This window comes from Megascapheus bottae, chromosome 7 (genome assembly GCF_031878675.1).
Source record: "Megascapheus bottae isolate mThoBot1 chromosome 7, mThoBot2.hap1, whole genome shotgun sequence".
NCBI classification, from domain to species: domain Eukaryota; kingdom Metazoa; phylum Chordata; class Mammalia; order Rodentia; family Geomyidae; genus Megascapheus; species Megascapheus bottae.
In genome coordinates, this window is record NC_143515.1 from 22664363 (window position 1) to 22686816 (window position 22454).

Here is a 22454-nt window from a genome sequence, read left to right on the forward strand (position 1 = left end):
AGTCTGGAAGCCAGCCGGCCTGAACCTGCACGGTGGAGGTCGCGGCGCGTTTCCCCGCAGCGTCACCGGCCCCGCGTCGCCCTCCCCTCCCCCCTCCCCTCCCCTCCCCCCTCCCCTCCCCTCCCCTCCCTCCCCTCTCCCGCCTTCGCCCCAGGAGGCTGCGCCCCGCCCCTCCCGAGGCCCCGCCCCCGGCGCCGACGTCACTTGTTATGTCTCGGACTCGGGCCGGGGCCGCAGCTGATCCACTGCCGGCGGGGGTCGACGGCCGCGGCCTGAGGCGGCGGCGGGGGTGGACGTCCGGGACCGCGGCTTGGATTTTCGTCGCTCACCTGCACCAGACAGGCTGTGCGTGGCCTGAAAGCAGCCCGACAGCTACCAGGAGGCGTTATCCCTGAGCTTGTTTATTTTTATTTTTTATTTCTCCCCCCTCCAGCGTTCCGGATTTCCCACTGCAGAGACCGCGCCGCCCCCTCCGGGCCGCGCCGCCCTGCCGCCCGCTCTCCGGAACCTGGAGCCGCCGCCGCGTCTGCCGCGCTTCCCGCGGAGCCTGGGCGGCCGGCGCGGCCTGGGGCCTGGGCGCCGGGCGCGGCGCTGCGGCGGCGGCGGCGGCGGCATCCGCTTCTCCCCGCGCCGGGTGCCCTGGGCTCCGGGCCTGGCTCAGCGGAGCGCCGCGCCTTCCTGACCCGCAGCGCGGGAGCGCGGCCGCCGCCCGCCGGCCCTCAGCGCCGCCCTGCCTCCCCTCCCCCGGGGACCCGGGGTCCGGACGGCCGACCCCGTTACCTGGAGCCCAGCCCGGGGATCGTCCCGGGGAAAGCGTCCCCCAGCTCGCTCCCCGACTGCCGAATGGATGGGGGGTTCTGAGCGGTTTTCTCTCCTTTTTCTGGCCTCCTGACGGGCAGACCCCGCGCGAGGCTCCGCGCCTGGGCGCGCCCCCCGCCCCAACCGCACGGCAGCCCCCAGCCCGCCCGCGTCTCCCCGCGGGGATGGCCCGGTGACCGCCGCGCGCGGAAGCTCGTCCTCAGGGGCCCAGGCTGCCGCGACCTCCCCGCCGCCACCCGCCTGCCTCCCCCCACCGCCCGCTCCCCCTCACCCCGACTCTCCGGCCAGCGAAGACACTGACCCGGGGGAAGATGTGGCTGAAGCTGTTTTTCTTGCTCCTCTATTTTCTGGTCCTGTTCGTCCTGGCCAGGTTTTTTGAGGCCATTGTGTGGTATGAGACTGGCATCTTCGCCACCCAGCTGGTGGACCCGGTGGCACTCAGCTTCAAGAAGCTGAAGACCATTCTCGAGTGCCGAGGGCTGGGCTACTCGGGGCTGCCCGAGAAGAAGGATGTGCGGGAGCTGGTGGAAAAGTCAGGTGAGTGTTGAGGTCCTCTCCACGTTGGGGATGGGATGAGCGGGGGAGGTGGGCCACCGCCTCATCTACCTGGTTGTCATCCTTTCCCGCCCCCATCGAACCGAGTTCTTGTCGGGCTAAGCAAGATTGCTTTGTCCATGGAATCCCAGCTTGGAGAAGAGCGCTGAAATTATATGTGTTTTTACGGTTATTTTATTTTATTTTTTTTAGTGATGGTTTGGAAAGTGTAGCTTTTTAGCGTTGTTCACTAAATTGTTTTGCCTCCCCCCCCCTCAAAATTGGGTATTGTCACCAAACGGGGAAGTATCGTTTGTCAGTTGGAATTTATCAAAATTTAGGACAAGGAAGCCTGTACCAGCAATTTTTGTCAGCATAGTAAAATCAAGCTACCTGGCAGGGAAAACATTGGAATACTATCAGACATTGGAGCATAACATTTAAATGTTATGAGTTTAAATACAGATAAAGTGTATGCTGTTCAGTCTTTTCAGATTTTTAATTTAGTTTAAATTAGATTTTTTTTTTGCTTGAATGCCTTCCAGTTTAGAGTTTATTGTATTTCCATCAGAATTTTTATGAAAAAAAGATAGTTTTATAATCCTTGCATGAAGTGTATATATACATATATATTCACATATCCACCTATAAATGAATATGTGTATGAATATATGCTTAATATATAGTCATATTTCATATACATAAATATATCAGGATTTTAAAAATCTATCTTAAATGTAAATTCATTCTTGTCATCAATCACAGGCTCCTTGCATCTCTTGATGGATTGAGGATTAGAACTGAAATAGTTGTGGGAGTATTTAAAATCTTAAAGAATTTATTTTTTAACTGTGGGTTTAGGTGACATTGGGTTAAAAAATGGAGGTTTTTTTCTTAACTGTTGGACAATGTGTATCTTTTTAAAAAGACTTCCTGAAGGAGGAGTGCAAGCTAAGAAAGACGTTGCTGTAGGTAGCATTTGAAACTGATGGTTATCTTTTTTTGTTTCAAGTGTATCTTGTCTTTTACAATACACTTTTTTCATAGTGCCCTCTAGCCATATAGTGTGATATATAAAAATGTAAACTCCATAGCAGTTTATATAAAACTCTGATGTCACTACCAGGGTAGAAGAAAGAAACCCTCTCTGCCAAAGGGATTTTTTTTTTAGAGGAAATATATATTATGCTTGTCCCTTGCTTGCTGATGGGCATATGTATGGTGAGGAAATGGAGTACCTAAAGAAAAAGATCTCTTAATAAACTGACTAGATTTAGAAATGAAAAGTGTCTACTTGAAAAAGTCAAATCATTTTTCACAGTAAAATAACTGGTTCATGCATTTTGTTCTTTTGACATTTGTATTATGTATTTATTACCTTCATTTGGGCCAAAAATACGTGTCATATTTAATGGGCAAAGTGATCACACATAGTCTGAAGAATATACCTAGATCACAAAAAAGTACGGTCTCTTTACACATTTTATAGGAAAATAAGTCTTGATATGGCAATTTAAAACTGAAATATTTGTTTTGAATGGCTTTGCTGTTGTAAACACTGGGGTGCTGGTTACTCACTGCTTAATATTTAAAGCAAAACAGACATTTTCCTTTGGTTTTATTTGATAATACAAACTCTAATTCATACTGTAAATTAGTGAGTGGATGTGTAGTTTGTTCTAATCTCCAAGTCATGTAAACCCTGTGAACCCATTTTAAGTCAGAGCATATAAACTATAAAATTTTAAATGATAGGAAACCTAGGCATGCCATACATAAAAGTGCAACTGTGGTGTCATTTTGGACTGATACAAATTGAATCATTTCCTAACAGATTTTGAAATGACCCATCTGAAATGCATGCTCTGTTTTATAACTAATTTTGTAATGATGCATCTAGAAAATATAAGAAGTGGATTTTTTCTGTTTTATTCACTTTTGTCTACCACATAGTAGGTTCTTATTACAGATTTGTTGACTGTATGAATCTTAATAGGTATGTTTAGGTTCTATTTTTTTTATTTCCATGCAGTACAATGGAAGAACAAATACATGATTCTTCATGGTAGAAAATGGTAGAAAATTGAAGTTTTAACATGTTTGTGTGTGATTTTTTTTTTTTTAGGTGACTTGATGGAAGGTGAGCTTTATTCTGCTCTCAAAGAAGAGGAGGCATCTGAATCCGTTTCTAGCACCAATTTCAGTGGTGAAATGCACTTCTATGAGCTTGTAGAAGATACAAAAGATGGCATCTGGCTTGTTCAGGTATCAGAAGCAATGATAATTCTGCAGAACTTTCAAAAAGATATTATTTTTAGTGTAGTATGTGCTAGTTGGTGACACTTTTGTTTACTTATGTCATGTTTCTTAGGCAAAATTCAGTTCTCAAAGAGAGGCAGCTGTGTTGTTCTCTTAAAGCGAGAAATACCATATGCATTCTTTAATTTTAGTGACATGCACTGTTTCAGTTTTTCTTAACTCTGATTTTGAGTTTAACAGCTCAGATCTTTTTTGCATATAAATGAAGAACCTTAAATAGAAATAAAATAATTCTTTATTAGGGACATAGCCATTCGTGACTATAACGGAGGAACTGTTGTGGACAGTTACTGGGAACACTCATTAGTGTGCTTATGACAATAAGACCATTTAAACCCTAGTTTTTGTCTGTTTGATTTTGAGGTGACACTTGATTAGGGGGGCAGTACTAGGGTTTGAACTGTTGGTCTGAACTCTGGGTCCTATGCTTGCTAGACAGGTGCTCTTTCCAATGAACTATACCTCAGCTCTGCTGGTTATTTTTGAGATAGAGTCTCACTTCCTGCCTGGGCTCAATCTGTGTGTGTTAGGCTTCCTGTTGCAGCCAGAGTGACAAGTGTTCATCACCTTTATAATAACAATTTGAAAGAAATTTACCAAAGAAAAAAGGCTGGACGTAGAGCTGTGGCTCAGGTGGCAGAGCACTAGCCTTGAGCAGAAATGCTTAAGGACAGAGCTCAGATCATGAATTCAATCCCTACGACTGAAATTAAAACCTAACCAGCTGTTTAGGAGGCTGAGAATGAAGACTGTGATTTGAGGCCAGCTTGGGCAGTTTATGAAACCCCTTCTCAGCCTATAGTGTGTTGCGGTGGTTGATGCTTGTTGTCCCAGCGACATAGGAGGTTAGGGTGGGGGGATTTCTGTCCTAACCCAGGCAGAAAAGTCCATGAGACTCCATCTCAGGAAAGATGAAGCTAGATATGCTTGTAGGTACCTGTAAGCCCTGCAGAGAAGGAAGCCTAAGGTAGGCAGATCAAGTGGCCCAAGCATGGAACAGGTTGGAAGCAAGACTCTCTGCTAAAACTAATCAGTGCAGAACAGGACTGAACACATGGCTCATTGGTAAGACAACCTGTCTTACAAGTGTAAGCCTTGAGTTCAAACTGATACTGCTAAAAGTAGGTAGGTAGGTAGGTAGATAAAATATATGGTGAATGGCAAGATCTAATTAGTGTATTAAAGGCCTTAAAAACATCTTTTATGTTTCTCAAAGTATGGTTTAAACAAATGGACACATTATCATTAATGTTTTATAATTAAAATTATCTAGACTACATTGAACTTACAGTTTCCTAAATACTACTCCGAAGAAAACTAAAGTTACAAAATGTGTATCCATTTAAAGTAACATCAGCTGAATTAACAGCATGGTTAGGCTAAAATTAGTATAAAATTAGTGTGTAAAATGGCTGAAGCTTGGAGATTTTACCAGACTACCCCTTTCCGAGGATTTAAGAAATTAAATAGCTTGTCCAGTGGATGTATTAAACCAGAATCAAATCTAAGTTTTCTGATTTCTTGCTGGATGTATTTGTTATTTCATTCTGCAGTTGACAAAATTGATTTAGGGTATGGAAAAGTAACTTCAAGATATAGCTTAAAAATAACTTGAGTTCTGAAACCTTAGTTGTATAGCTGGTCGTATCACAGAATGCAGTGTGCTTGAGAAAAGATAGGCTTTCCAGTACAAATGATCGAAAATAAGAGGATGGAATAATACTGTAGTGTGCTCTGCTAATAGGTTGAGGTTTGGGAATCTTCTAGAGATTGCTTTGGATATTTGTGGCCTTTCCTTTATTGTGACTTTACACTCCAGATAATCAACAATATGTACACTGTCCATTCAAATTCTAGTTTATTTCTGTTTTAAGATTTTGAAAAATAATCTGTGGGGGCTAGAAATGTAGCTCAATGGTAGAGCAAGCAGCCAGGTATTGATCTTCAAGAAAGAAAAAGAAGCTATAGCTCCTTTAAAGCTTTAGTTTATAAATAAGTAGTTATTCTTTTTCTTTTTCCTGGTATTTATTTCTACTAATGTAGTCAGATCATTGACTTTTATAATTTATATTTATTACTGCAATAGAATTGAATAGTCAGTCCCACAGTTCTTTTTGTATAGTCTAAATGCTTGTTGCCTGACTTAGTTGACCCCAGGCAAATAAATGGTAGAGATGCTGAGTACTGCTGAAACTTGAAGGAACCATGTTAAGAAACTGGAAATTCTTTGGTATATAGGATACCACCTGTAGGCAACACATTGTGGTTCACTAGGTTAACCATATACTCTGGATTTGCAAGCAAACTGGTTTTTGATGTTTTGTTGAAGGTATTTATAAGCTAGGATTCATTAATATGTGACAAAATGAATTCATTTATTCAGCATGGATATGCTAGGTATGGCTATCCTTGTTCTCAGCCCTGGAGATAAAAGAGGAACACACACCGACTATGTCCTTGCTCTCTCAGGCAGTTTACATTCCAGTCAGAAAGGCAAATACCACATATATGAATGTTTAATATAATACCAGTAGTGGAAAATGCTAAGAAGAAAAATAGGCTAAGGAAAAAAAAGTAGCAAAAAATACTCGCAAAAGGTGACAGTTGGTTGTATGAAATGAGAATTAAAATAAGCTTTTTTTTTTCTCCTCAAGACTGTTACTCTACCACTTGAGCCATAACTCCACTTCTAAGTCTGTTTGTTTGTTTTCTTTTTTTTCTGGTAGTTAACTGGAGATAAGAGTCTCATGGCTTTCTTGCCCAAGCTGGCTTTGAACTATAATCCTTAGATCTCAGCCTCCTGAGTATATAGAATATAAGCGTGAGCCACAGGCACCTGACTCTAAAACTCAAAGTATTTTTTTTTTTGTGCCAGTCCTGGGGATTGAACTCAGGGCCTGAGCACTGTCCTTGGGATTTCTCCAAGGCTAGAGCTCTACCACTTGAGCCACAGCACCACTTTCGGCTTTTTCTAAATATGTGGTACTTAGGAACCAAACCCAGTTCTTCATGCATGCTAGGCAAGCACTCTACCACTAGGCCAAACTCTCTGTCCAGCCTCAAAGTATTTTTTAAGAGCTCAGAAGTACTAACAGTCAACTATACCATATTAAAAAAAACCAGAATGTACTTACTTGGTTTTCTGTGTGTAGAAATGATGCAATAGGACACATAATTTTTCCAGTGGTGCTCAAGGTTTGCTGTGATCACTATGGTTTGACTTGTGTTCCTTGGGACAAGTGGCTTACATTTGTCAGATAGCTAGTTTGGTCTGGACAGAACAATCTTTGCAGGACAGCCAAGAAGAGTGAGATTGAAAGCCTATTATTGGCACTGTGAACTAACCAGCTAAGGTAATCAGTACAGATAAACTAGTTTCAGCTCTGTTTGTTTCAAAGCTATATTTAAAATTGAAATTACCTGCTAGAAATAGAACAGAAGTATTCTCTTTGGTTGTCATTCTTCAGATAATATAAAGAATATGATAATAAACCTTTTTAGAGGATAATTTGCACAAAACCTGTATGGGGACTGAAAGCATGATGCAAATGATAGAAGTCTGTTTATTTCCAAATAAGCTGTTTGTCTTGCTCTCTTTTTTTAAGTGTGGAAGGAGAAGTCTTTTCTTAGTAACATTATTTTATTTTTGCCAGTCCTGGGGCTTGAACTCTGGGCCTGAGCAATCTTCTTGGGCTTTCTCAAGGCTAGAGCTCTACCACTTGAACCATAGCACCATTTCCAGCTTTTTTCTGTGTATGTGGTACCAAGGAGTCAAACCCCGGTGTTTGTACATGCTTGGCAAGCACTCTACCACTAGGCCAAACTCCCAGCCCCTCATAGTAACACTTCTCTGGAAGACATAAATTTTGACCATCAATCCTCAACATTTTCAAGATCTTTATGCCTGTCTATACAATGTGAGGTGAACGGAACTAATATTAGTTTTCAGGGTAGTAAAATACACGTGGCATACCAATAATACCCTAGATGCCAAGTTATAACAGTTATGACTGTAACTTTTCCTACTTTGTTCCTAACCTGATCTCAGATCTTTTTTTTTTTTTTTTGCCAGTCCTGGGCTTGAAGCTCAGGGCCTGAGCACTGTCCTTGGACTTTCTCAAGGCTAGAGCTCTTCCGCTTGAGCCTCAGCACCACTTCCGGCTTTTTTCTATGTATGTGGTACCGAGGAATCGAACCTGAGTCTTCATGCATGCTAGGCAAGCACTTTAACCACTAGGCCAAACTCCCGGCCCTGATCTCAGATCTTTACTTAGCTATTTCTTTTCCAGTTTTGAATTAACTGATACTGCCACTACCCAGTGTTGTTGACACCACAAATAGAAGGTGATTACTTTTCTTTCTAAAGACTCTTGATCAGAGAGGCAGATGGCACAGTAGATAGGCTTCTGAAATGGAAAAGTTAATATAATTTATAGAGTTTATGGATCTAGATTTGTCCTTTCTTAACATTTCTGTTTCTCTGTTTTGATTTTGGTCATAGTTTAAAGACAGATATTTGTTCCTTTTGCCTGTGCCACATCATAAGAAATTTAAAGTCATTGGAATGGAGGTAGCAATGAAAAGCACAACTTGATTTAAATAATTGGAAAGCATTGGTCAATATTTACTGAAGTATTATGTTAAGTTCCTGTTTGGCACAAATTACTAATGGTTAACTTTAAGTCTGTATATTTTAGTAGTTTTGTTTAGGACAATTCTACTTTTCTTGCTTATTTATCAGCTACTCAGGAAGCAAACCACTTTTTCCAGTCTTTTGTAGTTGTGAAAGACTTTTACTTATAAACTAGAAAGAGTACAAAAAAATTAAAATGCAGTTGAGTTTTGTTTTTGTCATTACTCATCCTGACTTCTTACGATTTTTATAGTTTGTATACATGTAATTGGCCCACAATTTTAAAACAAGACCCTTGGTTAAAAGAAATACTGAGAAATGTAGAAGATATTAGTGTGGCACTCGTATTGTTTGGAAGTGTTATGTTCCTTAATACTCAATATTGTGTGAGGGGGCTAGCAGTATTAAAAGAGATATGCCAGGTATCCATTCAATAATAAATTCTACCTTCAAAAAATAGGCCAGAGTAGAAAAAGTTCATTTATTTTTGTGTGTATTCTGCTGCTGGGGCTTGAACTGCTACTTGTGCCTTTGCCTGGCTTTTTCATGTCTTTCTTTGTGCAGGCCCTGGGCTTGAACTCAGAGCCTGGTGATGTCCCTGAGCTTTTTTGATCAAGACTAGCACTCTACCACTTGAACCACAGCTCACCTTCTAGCTTTTGGTGGGAATCTCATGAACATCCTCCTTGTACTGGATTTGAACCATGATGTTCACTCAGATCTCAGCCTCCTGAGTCGCTAGGTTTACAGGTGTGAGCTATTGGACCACGCAGCTTGCTTGGGCCTCCTCCTCCTTTTCCCTCCTCCTTTCTCCTCTTCCTCTTCCCTCTTTCATTCTTTTCCCTTTTTTTCCCCACAAGGCTAGTTGTCTACCACTTACTGCTTTGGGTGGTTAATGAGAGGTAGAATCTCACAGCATTTGAAGACTGGTTTCAAACCTCTATCCTCAGATCTTAGCCTCTCAAGTAGCTAGGATTATAGATGTGAACCACTGGCATCCAGTTTTGCCTGGCTTTTTCTGACTAAAGCTGGTACTTTACTACATGAGCCAAACTTCTAGCTTTTGTACTGGTGAATTGAGATAAGAGTCTCACCGATTTGCTCACTGGAGTTGGCTTAGAAGCACTCAAAGCCTCATGAGTGGCTAAGACTATAGGCATGAGCCACCAGCACCTAGCAAAAGTGTATTTTTTTCATATATTTTTATTGTAATTAATATAAGGGTTACATTATATTTGCCAGATAGAAGGTGCATTACTTCACTCCCCCCACCCCTGATCCTCACCTTGTTTTCCCCCCTTCCCTATCCGATTTCAAATAAGCATATAATACACTATATCAGATAACAAGGTAAAATACTATAATAATATGAGATAACCAACGGACAGCAAAAGAGATGAGAGATAACATAGTACATTAAGGATAACAATCATTCATTATATGGCTTTTGTTTCTATATCCTGGAGGTCCTTTTATTTAGCATCATCCTATATGGCCTTATGTATCTAGGTTTTGCTCTATTGTAAATCTCTGCTAGGAGAGGCCGAGGTTTCTACTGATTATGACAAATGAGGGAAACCATTGAGCCTATGTTCCTTTGAGTCTGGCTTATTTCACTTAATGCACTAAGTCTTTATATGCCCAAGGGCTGTATAAAGTCCACAAAATCATTTGTTATAGCTTCTCATCGGCTGCCTGAGTATATCTGCCTGGATTAATAATTTTGTGTAGCCCAAGAATGATGTTAAATATAAATATCCAAGTCTCCTACCCTGTATGAATTCAAGTGGTAGAGCTGCTTACCTAGCAACCTTAAGGCCCCAACTTCAAACCACAATACTGCCAAAAACATAACAAAAAAGTGAACATTAGTGCACATGCAGTTATATAGTCAGATACTGTTTATACTAATATTTGTACTAAAAGCTTTCTGATTTCATAACAGAAATACAAAAGTTGGAGTTTCCTTTAGGTGTTCTATGTAATGAAAGTAAAAGAATTACTAAGCTATAAAAAGCAGAAATACTTTAATTGAGCACAAATATATGCACCTCTATGAACTAGGTGCTACATTAGCTTCAGAAAATAACAGTAAACAAATGTAGGGATGCCATTTATAAATGCTCTGGGCAGGGTAATGGAAAGATTGTTTCACTTCTAGCCTATGTTGCCAAGAATCTAGGCTCTGTACTTTGGTCCCAGCAGAGAATGTAGCTTCTTTTCCGAACTCCTCTCCCTTTATTGTGAGACCAGCAGTGTAGATGTCAGTTCAGGAAAATGTGCACTTACAGAATATACACTGTGAATCAAGTAGTATTGGTGTGTCAGAGTAGAAATTAAAATATTTTGTCTGCCATGTAACTCAGTCAGATGAGTTATTTTGTGAAAATACTGACTTTTTTATAGTGGACATTTAATTTAGCTTCCATCAGATTTAACGTATGTTAAATCTGTTGCATAATGTTAACTGTAAATACGCTTGTGACTCAGGAACTCCTGCTTCATAAGCAGGCACTCTACCCTCTTTCTCTTTATGCTTTAATTATTTGGGGGGATGTATTTGGCTGTTTTATGATATTTTTGCCCAGTTTAGCCTGGACTTCTCCCCTTATATTTATGTTTATTCTGTAGTTGGTGTAGCAGTCATACACCACCACGACCAGCTACTGGTTGAGCTGGAGTCTTCAAGCAGTCATCTTTCTGATCTTTGCCTCCCTAGTAACTGAAGTTAAAGGCATGAAATAGCATACCTGGCAGACAAAGTAATTATTAATTACATAAATAAAGCTATACAGTCATTTAAAATGTGTTCATGTAATACCTTTATGATTTTTCATTTTTGTGCCCACTCTCAGTCAGGGATTCTTAAGCCCTTCAAAAGCAGATGCCAGAACAGATTGCTGAGGAAATAAGGCCCTGGGGTTAATTATTGTCATATATATCTGTCTCAGCAATGTTTACAACTCTATTCTGCTATCTCTACTGGAACCAGAAAATACCTAGGAACAATCTTCTTCCTTCCCCTGTTTCTAACATTGGAATTGTGCAGGGAAACAGGACTTCTCTGAGATGCCCAGGCTTAGAGCCATGCGTGCATTGACAAAAGTAGTTTCGTAACTACTTGAAGCATTGTTATTATAAACAGACTTGAAATGTTTCCCTTATTGGCACTGCTAATCAAGAAATGGGAAAATGAGGGCCAGGAACTTGGCCTAGTGGTTAAAGTGCTTGCCTAGCAAGCACGAAGACCCAGGTTCGATTCCTTGGTACTACATATATAGAAAAAGCCGGAAGTGGTGCTGAGGCTCAAGTGGTAGAGCTCTATCCTTGAGAAAGTCCAAGGACAGTGCTCAGGCCCTGAGCTCAAGCCCAGGACTGGCAAAAAAAAAAAAAGAAATGGGAAAATGAGAAGATTCTTTTTTTTTTTTTTCTATTTCTGGGGCTGAACTCAACATGAGGACTGTCCCTGAGCATTTGTGCTCAATGCTAGTGCTCTATCACTTGAGCCAGAACTCCACTTTCAACTTCTTGGTAGTTGATGTTAAGAGCCTCATGGACTTTTCCTGCCCAGGCTGGCTTCAGACTAGGATCTTCAGATCTTTGCCTCCCAAGTAGCTGGAATTACAGGTGTGAGCCACCAGTGCCCAGGTGAAAAGTAAGTTCTTAAAATAAAATTTAAAAAAAATCAAAGGGAAAGAACAGGAAATATGTGGTATGATTGCACTGAGCTCAATCTCCTGAAAAATCTAAGAACTATGTTCAAGGTATCTCTGGGATCTCTGACCCAGAGTGTTTCTTAAAGTTATAGCAGAAAAGAAAAGCTTATCTTGTGATTTGGGCATAGAGTAAATCACACTCTGCTGCCTCTACAGTATACTTTATTTTTTTTTGTCAGTTGTGGGACTTGAAATCTGAGCCCAGGCATTGTCCCTGACATGTTCAGCTCAAGGCTACCTCCTTACCCCTTGAGCTACAGCGTCACTTCTGGTTTTCTGGTGATTAATTAGAGATACGATTCTCATGGACTTTAGTGCCCAGGCTGGCATTGTACGAGATCCTCAGCTCTCAGCCTCCTGAGTAGGATTACAGGTGTGAACCACCACCGTGCCCTGCTACAGTGTACTTTCAAACCAAGGAAAAAGGTGAAAGCAGGAATAATGTGACCAAAATGAAGCTTCTCAAAAACCTTTCATTTACAACCTTGTCTAAATTTCCATCTTTCTGGTTACCTTGGCCATCAGTGTATTCAAATGTGAACTCATATCTCCCTTAGTAGGACCATTTGTTTTCATTTTAAAAACAAAAAGCAATATCAAGCTGGACACACATGGTTCACACCTGTAATCATAGCTACTCAGGAGGCTGAGATCTGAGAATCATGGTTCAAAGCCAGCCCATGAAGGAAAGTCCATGAGGCTTTTATCTCAAGTGCCAAAAAAAAAAAAAACCCTCAGAAGTGGAGCTGTAGTTCAAAGTAGTAGAATGATAGCCTTGGGGAGACAGGGATGAGGGGAGAATGTGGCTTAGTGGTAGAGTGCTTGCCAAGCATGCATGAAGCCCAGAGTTTGATTCCTCTGTATTACATAAATAGAAAAGACCAGAAGTGATGCTGTGTCTCAGGTGGTAGAGTGGTAGCCTTGAGCAAAAGAAATTTAAGAGATGTGCCCAAGCCCTGAGTTGAAGCCCCAGGTCAAAACCATTTGCTTAATGTTCTTAATTTGCATGTTAGTGTTTATTAATCATCACAGATGAGATGCCACATATGTCTGTGTCTCTGTAAGTATGAGGATGACATATCACTGGAGTTATTGGACAGAGATCTAGTGACACATAAAGTGGACTTAGTCATTTGTCATGACCAGGTGTTCATGCTCCTTCTGCCCTCTGATATTTTGTTAGACTTAATTTGTTCAAGTGACTAGGGTAGCTGGGCTGCCTTGACAGGAAGTTGACTGTTGGCACTCATTTCATACATCCACCTGGAACTACATTTTTATGGAGATTTTATAAACATGAAAATGGTCCTTCCTGCCAGAAAAATTAGAGGTTTTAGAGTATTATGTTGTAATTTTAAATGGAACAGTAACAACAGCATTTATAAAAGTAACTTTGGCCTATACCCTGGACTTAAAAATAAATTAGATGGGGCCAGGAGTTTGGCCTAGTGGTTAAAGTGCTTGCCTAGTATACATGAATACCCGAGTTCGATTCCTTGGTACCACATACATAGAAAAAAGCCAGAAGTGATGCTGAGGCTCAAGTGGTAGAGCTCTAACCTTGAGAAAGTCCAAGGGCAATGCTCAGGCCCTGAGCTCAAGCCCAGGACTGGCAAAAAATAAATAAATAAAAAATAAATTAGATGGGGGCCGGCAGTTTGGCCTAGTGGTTAAAGTGCTTGCCTAGCATACATGAAGACCCAAGTTCGATTCCTCGGTACCACATACATAGAAAAAAGCCTGAAGTGGTGCTGAAGTTCAAGTGGTAGAGCTCTAGCCTTGAGAAAATCCAAGGACAATGCTCAGGCGCTGAGCTTAAGCCCAGGACTGGCAATAAATAAATAAATAAGAAAGATGGTCTCATTTCCAGCTTTCCTTTAAATTCCACTTATTTATTTTTTGTCTTTTGTTTTTATTTTTCAATTTTAGTTTTTAAATTTCACTTCGTTATTTTTGTGTCTCTGTTTTTAAAGTTTTTCACTGGTGTCGTCATTGAATTCTGTCAGGAAGATTAGGAAATAAAGAGACAAGGTATAAACTATTAGAGAGGCTGATAAATAAAAGTTGTAGCTGGATGCCAGTGGCCCATACCTCTAATCCTAACTATTCAGGAAGCCAGATCTGAGAGTTGAGGTTTGAAGCCAGCTCAGGCAGGAAAGACTGAGACTCTCAACCTTCAATAGACTACTCAGAAAAAGCTAGAGATGGCTCTGTGGCTCCGTGATAGAGCACAAAAAAGCTCAGGGACAGTGCCCAGGCTCTGAGTTCAAGCCCCAAGACTGGCAAAAACCCAACCAAACAAAATAAACAACAACAACAAAAAACCCCAAGAAGTTGTTATATAATTTAAAGATTAAATCAGAACTTCTTTTAAAATGTTTTTTCTGTATTTGAAAGTCAAATCGAGGTTCAAGAAAAAAAATTTGTAGTTAAAAATATGGTAAGAGCTTTTCATTGTTGTTAAGGGGGAAATGCAATAGGAAAAATAATAGTATTGTTTCAGTTAAATCATAGTTTAATTAAAAAAACACATAATCAACATATGGCTTCATAATTATGCTTTAAAAAAGTGAAATTTTGAGGGCCGGGAGTTTGGCCTAGTGGTAGTGCACGAAGACCCGGGTTCGATTCCTTGGTACATGCATAGAAAAAAGCTGAAAATGATGCTGAGGCTCAAGTGGTAGAACTCTAGCCTTGAGAAATCCAAGGATAGGGCTGAGACCCTGAGCTAAAAGCCAGGACTGGCAAAAAAAAAAAAATGAAATTTGAATTTCTTGAATCCACATGTAATATTTCATAAGCTTTATCTGGATTGATAATTAACTTTCTGGGACATTTTCTTCCGATAAAACTTAATTGTAGAGACTAAGCCACATGGTAGAGATCGTGGCTAGCTTCTTTACTATGTTTTTAATTCTGTCCTCTGCAACTACCAGCACATAGAGGTTCCATGTACTGTATTTAGTGTTTTAAGACTTGTCTAGTGTTCCTTCTATAGGAATTGCGATGATAATGTGAGTAATACAATAAACAAGAATTGAGAACAACATCTTTTTTTAAAAGTGAAATTATACTGTAGATATAAGTGATTGGTTTTTACTGTGTTAGGTAATTAAACTCAGTCTTTTCTTTTTTGGAGAACAGGTCATAGCAAATGACAGAAGTCCTTTGGTTGGTAAAATTCACTGGGAGAAAATGGTTAAAAAGGTGTCAAGATTTGGAATACGTACAGGCACTTTTAACTGTTCTAGTGATCCCAGGTAAGTGGATTAGACAATTCTTAGAATTTTGAGTCCTGACCAGAATCTTTCTTGTTTAATACAGCTAGTTACAATGTTTAGCACAGTTACCCAGAACTCTCTGAGAACTGTTTCTCTTTCTCTTTTTCTCTCTCCCTTTTCCTCTCTCTCGCTTTCGCTCTCCTGAGTTCTTTCCTTTTGGAATGTCTCTTAATAGTATCTTTGATTCTTTTATTTCAGTGTTCTCTTACAAGTAGCTGTACATTATATCATGGTACTGATTAAATCTTTTTATACCTCCACCTTCTAATTTATACTTTCTGTTCATTTCTGTCTGCTCTACAGCTATTGCTAGGTATGCCATTTTTCCTAAGACCTAGTGTTCAAAATCAGATTCATCCTCTTTTTCTTTAAGTATGTGTCCTTTCTCTTTCTGCCCTTCAATATTTCATTTTTTAATTTTATCGTTCCATTCTCTTAGGTAAGAATTTTGTTTGGTTTGTTATCATTTGGTTTTGTTGTTGTTGTTGTTGGTTTTGTTTTTTGTAGGTCATGGGGCTTGGACGCTGGGCTTTGTCCCTGAGCTCTTCAGCTCAAGGCCACTTCTGGTTTTCTAGTGGTTTCTAGTGGTTAATTGGAGATGAGTCTCACAGACTTTTTGTGCCCGGGCTGGCTTTGAACCATGATCCTTAGATCTCAGCCTCCTGAGTAGCTAGGATTACAGGTGTGAGCCACTAGCACCCAACAATCCTAAATACTTTTTATTTTAGTACATTTTGTTTCTTCTTCATGGTTTCTAGTGAAGAAATAGAATATAGAAACAAAAAAGCTTGCAGTGTTTTTGTGGGTTAACTTTTACACAGATTATTTTGCAACAGTACCTGTGGATATCAGGGATTATGAGAGATGCTCAGGTTAACAAATGGTAAGGCTTGACTCCCACCCTCAAGAGATTGCACCAAATCAAGGACTTAGCATCTAAGATAATCTGTTTCCTTCTCTTTTCCCTGTCTATGGGAATTCTAATCACCCTTTATCATTCATGAAATCTTCATCAGTTTAAAATGCTATTGAACTTCATTTACCTTTTTTTTTTTTGCCAGTCCTGGGGCTTGTTTTCAGGGCATGAGTACTGTCCTTGAGCTTTCCTCAAGGCTAGAGCTCTATACCACTTGAGCCACAGCACCACTTCTAGCTTTTTTTTCCCCCCAAATATGTGGTACCTCGCAATCTAACCGGGGTCTTTGTGCATTCTAGCTAATAAGCACTCTGTCACTGTGCCAAACTCCTGGCCCCTCATTTACATTGTTTAACAATGAAATATATAGTTTTAATATTTCTGTTTTGTTTTTGTTTTTGAGCTGGTTCTGGGGCTTGAACTCAGGGTTTGGGTTCTATTCTGAGCTGTTTTGCTCAAGGTTAGCATTCTACCCACAGCTCTATTTCTGACTTTTTTGGTAGTCAGTTGGAGATAAGAGGCTCACAGGCTTTGCTGCTTGGGGCTGGCTTCTAAGTGTGATTTTCAGATCTCATCCAGGAGGCTGAGTAGCTAGGATTATAGGTGTTAGTCTCTTTAAGAGGATAGTTAATTGGCTTATGTAAGTTATCTTTAAGAGGATTTAAATTCTTCTTGAGCAGGTTTTTTTTTCTGTGTTGTCTTTTAGACCTTAGCAGCACAGAAGGCAGTACTGTATATATATAAAAGAGACTCAAGTTTTTACTGATATCCTTGATTCAAAGGCTTCTAGATATACTTGGGTCAAGATTTTTTTTTTTTCAACTGGAAACCTTAACTATAAAAAATAGCTTGAGGGGTTGGGGATTTCGCTCAATGGAAAAGCACTTGCCTGGCAAGTGCAAGGCCCTGAGTTCCGTCCTCTGCTCTGGAAAAAAAAAAATAGCTTGGGGACTGAGAGTTTGACCTAGTGGTAGAATGCTTGCCTAGCATGCATGAAGACCTGGGTTCAACTCCTCTGTCCCATATCCATAGAAAAAAAGCCAGAAGTGAGTCTTGGGACTCAAGTGGTAGAGCTCTAGCCTTGAGAAAACCCAAGGACAGTACTCATGCCCTGAGCCCAAGCCCAGGACTGGCCAAAAAAAAAAAATAGCTTGATTTTCTTCTTGCACAACTGCCACGTATTGGGCCCTCTGATTATCTGAGGGTAATTTGGTGTGAAGGGAGGGTCAGGTCCTAATATATTTATTGGGAGAAGATATATTACACAGCCCAGCTGTTTATTCATAGTTTACTCTCTTCTTTTACAGGTACTGCAAGAGAAGAGGCTGGGTTAGATCCACTCTCATTATGTCTGTTCCACAAACAAGTACATCTAAAGGGAAAGTAATGCTTAAAGAATACAGTGGACGAAAGATTGAAGTAGAGCATATATTTAAATGGATAACTGCCCATGCAGCTTCTCGAATCAAAACCATTTATAACGCTGAACATTTGAAGGAAGAATGGAATAAAAGTGATCAATATTGGGTAAAAATATACCTTTTTGCAAACCTTGACCAACCACCAGCTTTCTTCTCTGCATTAAGTATAAAATTTACTGGAAGAGTAGAATTTATATTTGTTAATGTGGAAAACTGGGACAACAAGAGTTATATGGCAGATATTGGTGTATATAATATGCCATCGTACATACTTAGAACTCCTGAAGGAATTTACAGATATGGAAACCACACAGGTGAATTTATATCCCTTCAGGCTATGGATTCATTTTTGCGCTCATTACAACCTGAAGTAAATGATCTGTTTGTTTTGAGTTTGGTTCTCGTTAATCTTATGGCTTGGATGGACTTATTTATTACACAAGGGGCTACCATCAAGCGATTTGTGGTTCTCATAAGCACTTTAGGGACATACAATTCTCTGTTGATTATTTCCTGGCTACCTGTATTGGGATTTTTACAGCTCCCTTACTTAGATAGCTTTTATGAATATAGCTTAAAGTTGTTGAGGTACTCCAATACAACCACACTGGCTTCATGGGTAAGGGCAGACTGGATGTTTTACTCTTCACACCCAGCCCTGTTTCTCAGTACGTATCTTGGACATGGTTTACTAATCGATTACTTTGAAAAGAAGAGACGGCGAAGCAACAACAATGATGAAGTCAATGTCAATAACTTAGAATGGTTATCGAGTCTGTGGGACTGGTACACCAGCTACCTCTTCCACCCCATTGCTTCTTTTCAGAACTTTCCTGTAGAATCTGACTGGGATGAAGACCCTGACTTATTCCTGGAGCGGTTAGCTTTTCCTGACCTTTGGCTTCACCCTCTGATACCAACTGATTACATAAAAAACTTACCAATGTGGCGATTTAAATGTCTTGGGGTCCAGTCTGAAGAGGAAATGTCAGAGGGTTCTCAAGACACCGAAAATGACTCAGACAGTGAGAACACAGACACTGTTAGCAGTGAGAAGGAAGTATTCGAAGATAAACAAAGCATAGCTCACAATTCTCCAGGAAGAGCAAGTCACTGTGATGCTGAAGCTTGTTCATGTGCCAATAAATATTGTCAGACCAGCCCATTTGAAAGGAAGGGGAGGTCATATGGATCCTATAACACTAATGAAGATATGGAACCTGACTGGTTAACGTGGCCTGCTGATATGTTACACTGCACTGAATGTGTTGTTTGCCTAGAGAATTTTGAAAATGGGTGCTTGCTAATGGGATTGCCTTGTGGTCATGTGTTCCATCAGAATTGCATTGTGATGTGGTTGGCTGGGGGCCGACACTGTTGCCCTGTTTGCCGGTGGCCTTCTTATAAGAAAAAGCAGCCATACGCACAACACCAGCCTTTGTCAAATGATGTCCCATCTTAGCCACGTGCAATTTGTCCTTTATTAGCTTTGAGTATCTTACAGCTTGCCTTTTCAATGTTAGTCACAATGTTTTTGTGGTTCAAAATTTAGTTTAATGTTAGTGCAGTGACAAGAAATACACATTATGCTAATGTTGATGACAATTTATTTGGTTGCTTTGTGTGTCGATTGAATGCATACTTAATTGTAAAAAAATTTTATTTACAATATTGGAAATTCTGAAGTTAATGTTTTTTTGTAAGCACAAAGAAGTATGATAGAAATTTATCCTAGCAAGACTTTACAAGTTAGGATCAAATTCTAATGGAATGGAGCCGGTTTCTTATCCTAAATGTTTTCTCCCTTTTTACAATCTGTCCAGCACCTCTTGGTTAAATAATGTATGCTTTGAGACATGAAATTAAAACAGACCTATAAAATAAATTATTTTAAAACCAGAAGATTACAGGTTTTTTAATTTTAAATTTATTAACTTCATAGGTACATTAGATCTGATTCTTGAATCACGTGGAACAAAGACAAAGGTAGAAGGCACAGGCTACTGACACCAACCAGAGATAGTATTCACCATTAGAATGGTTAGCCTTGATGGGAAAGAATTTCATAGAGGGCCTTTATTTGGCACATCTGAAAAATCAACTGTAGCATGCTAGCAACACATAGATTATCTTATAGGCATTAAGTTGACTTTCTTTTGAAAACTTTTAGATCTAGGGAAGAGTTGGGAACATAGTACACTAAATGTGGTAGCATCCATCTCTGCATAATTCATCATGTTCACCTTTTTTTGCGAATCCTTTTGAAATAAAATCTGAGTCATCATGGTGCTTCATCTCTAAATATATTACTGTGTATTTCCTAAAAAGTTATATAACTACCAAATCATTATTACATCCAAAAAAACTTCACATGGATTTAGTTGTATATAATCCTTCCTTCCAAACTACCTTACATTTGTGTTTTTGTATCATTTGTATTGTGAACAGAAGGCTCATGCATTAGATAGAGTCTGCTTCCTTTTGTTCTTTTCTTTAGAGTAATTATTCTTTTCTGATACTAATATTTTTAGACTATAAGCTAGTTGGCTTATAAAATGTTCTTCACTCTGGATTTGTCTCTTATGATTAGATTTAAATTAAAGAATACTGCTGGTAGGCACTGACAGCTCACACTTGGAATCCTAGCTACTTAGGAGGCTGAGACTGAAGGATTGCGATTGGAAGCCAGCCCAGGCAGGAAATTTCATGGAACTCTTACCTACAATTAACCATCAACAAGTTGGAAGTGGAAATGTGGCCCATGTGGTGAAGTGCTAGCCTTGAGCAAGCCCTGAATTCAAGCCCCCAGTGCAGGCACTTTTTTTTCCTTAGATGATATATACTCCTATTTTTCTATTGTTCATTATGTTGATTGAAATGATACCTACTTTATCTTTTCATGATAAGCTATGTTTTTCCTTTATAGTTAAGGAATCTTCTTCCTTGGCATAGTAGTTTTATGTTTTGGTGGTACTAGTGTTTGAACTTGGGGCCTTGCACTTGCTCAGGCGCCCACTCTATCACAGCCCTTTATGCTTTAATCATTTTTCAAATAGAAACTTGCATCTTGCCCAGCTCAGCCCAGTGTATCTCCTGTATATGCTTTCATTGTAGTTGAGATGTCACATGCCCTCTAGCATGCCCTGCTTTTTTATGGGTCACAGTGGGGTCTCACCTCAGTACTCGGATCTCCACCTCTCAAGTTGCTAGGATTACAGTTGACCACCATACACCATGCCCAGTCGGCTCAATAGTTTTTAACATCCATTGATGATTCTATGAATCAGTTATTCATCAAGAACTGTAATACAGATTTAACTTAATTCCATTCTTCATTTACTATTTATTAGCTGATATTTCTGTGTGAAGAAGGATGTTCCATCCATTCACTGTGGACTCAGATTCTTTTATATTCTGTATAGCTAAACTGTTCTTTTGTTGTTGTTGTTGTTCCAGTCCTGGAGCTTGAACTCAGGGCCTGGGCACTGTCCTTGAACACTTTTTGCTCAAGGCTAGTGCTCTACCACTTGAGCCACAGCACCACTTCTGGCTTTTTCTGTGTATGTGGTTCTGGGAATCCAACCCAGGGCTTTGTGCATGCTAGGCAGAGCACGCTACCACTAAGCCATACTCCCAGCCCTAAACTTTGTTCTTTCTGATGCTTAATTGGTACCAACTGGCCAATGGAAGCTCTTCAAAACCAGTCCAATTGAAATGTCTCTTCCACTCTTGAACCATTTACCCCACACTATTTTTTTTCCAGTCCTGGGGCTTGAACTCAGGGCCTGGGCACCGTCCTTGGGCTTTCTCAAGGCTAGCACTCTACCACTTGAGCTACAGCACCACTTCCAGCTTTTTCTGTGTATGTGGTACCAAGGAATCAAACCCAGGGCTTCGTGCATGGTAGACGAGCACTCTACCACTGGATCATGCTCCCGGCTCCCTCACACCTTTTAACATGACGTATTCTAGGCTCTTTGTATTTTCTTGACCCAGTCCTGTTATCATCCATTTCTTCAAAGTACTTGAGTTTCAGGATGAACTTAAGATCCTTGACTGTCCTCCAAAATGGTATGAAAATGAGCTTGTTCTGAATTGTACCTGGGGTACTAACATTTCTCTGTCTCATATACTAGCTCATTTTCAAAAACTGCTGGAAAAACAGATCCTTCTCTAATTGCAATGGACATATGCCCCAATAAACCCATCATACATCCAAAATATAAGTGAAAAGTGCCTTTGGTACACCTAGCCTACCATAGAGTGCCAGAGTACACAATCACATAGCTGATACGGCTCACTGACACTGGCATCATACTACATGTTGCTAGCCTGGGAAAAGACCACAATTTAAAGAACAGTTTCAAGCTAAACATGTCTCCTTTGCATCATCATAAACTTAAATGTTAAACCCACATAGAGAGTATAAGTATCTGAGAGTTTAAAAAATGAACTGCAGCCAATAGCCCTTGTGCATTCTTAATTTTCCTAGTGGAGAAAAACTATCATTTTAGTAGTGTTTCCCGGGGTTCTATCATTGGTCCACTGCTCTTGAATGTTTTCAGCAGATGACTTTTCTCCCTTGATCTTGGATTTTATTATCCTGGATGCGTGGGGTTTTTTTCCTCCCTTTTCATTTTTTGTTAGTGGTGATCTCGTCTATTTTCCTGGGGGTTAAAATCAGGTTGTTGCTCATTGTAAGCATTTTATCACTGAGCTACACCCCAGCCCTGAGTTTTGGGGATAGGATCTTATTTTGTGGCCAAAGTTGATCACAAATCTGTGATCCTCCTGCCTTCACCTCCCTAATGCTGG

General features: G+C 40.2%; 1 protein-coding gene and 1 long non-coding RNA gene across 3 annotated transcripts in view; one reads left to right on the top strand and one right to left on the bottom strand.

Moving 5' to 3' along the window:
* Window positions 1-959: 959 nt before the first annotated feature.
* LOC150060435 (E3 ubiquitin-protein ligase RNF103) overlaps window positions 960-22454 on the top strand; it is a 67931-nt gene continuing 46436 nt past the window's right edge. Inside the window, exons 1-4 of one of the 2 annotated variants that reach the window (XM_090336536.1) lie at window positions 960-1356; window positions 3479-3618; window positions 15166-15281; window positions 17526-19541. In XM_090336536.1, the coding sequence (XP_090192662.1) occupies window positions 1131-1356; window positions 3479-3618; window positions 15166-15281; window positions 17526-19101 (2058 nt within the window). In that variant the 5' untranslated portion in view covers window positions 960-1130 and the 3' untranslated portion in view covers window positions 19102-19541. Of the gene's footprint in view, window positions 1357-3478; window positions 3619-15165; window positions 15282-17525; window positions 19542-22454 lie in introns of those variants that run through there. The other variant, XM_090336541.1, reaches the window with a different exon arrangement.
* On the bottom strand, window positions 3570-18667 carry LOC150060436 (uncharacterized). The gene is made up of 3 exons (XR_016536231.1): window positions 18581-18667; window positions 6807-6957; window positions 3570-3647 (listed from the first exon to the last, which is right to left on the bottom strand). It is a non-coding gene; the product is annotated as an uncharacterized LOC150060436 (long non-coding RNA).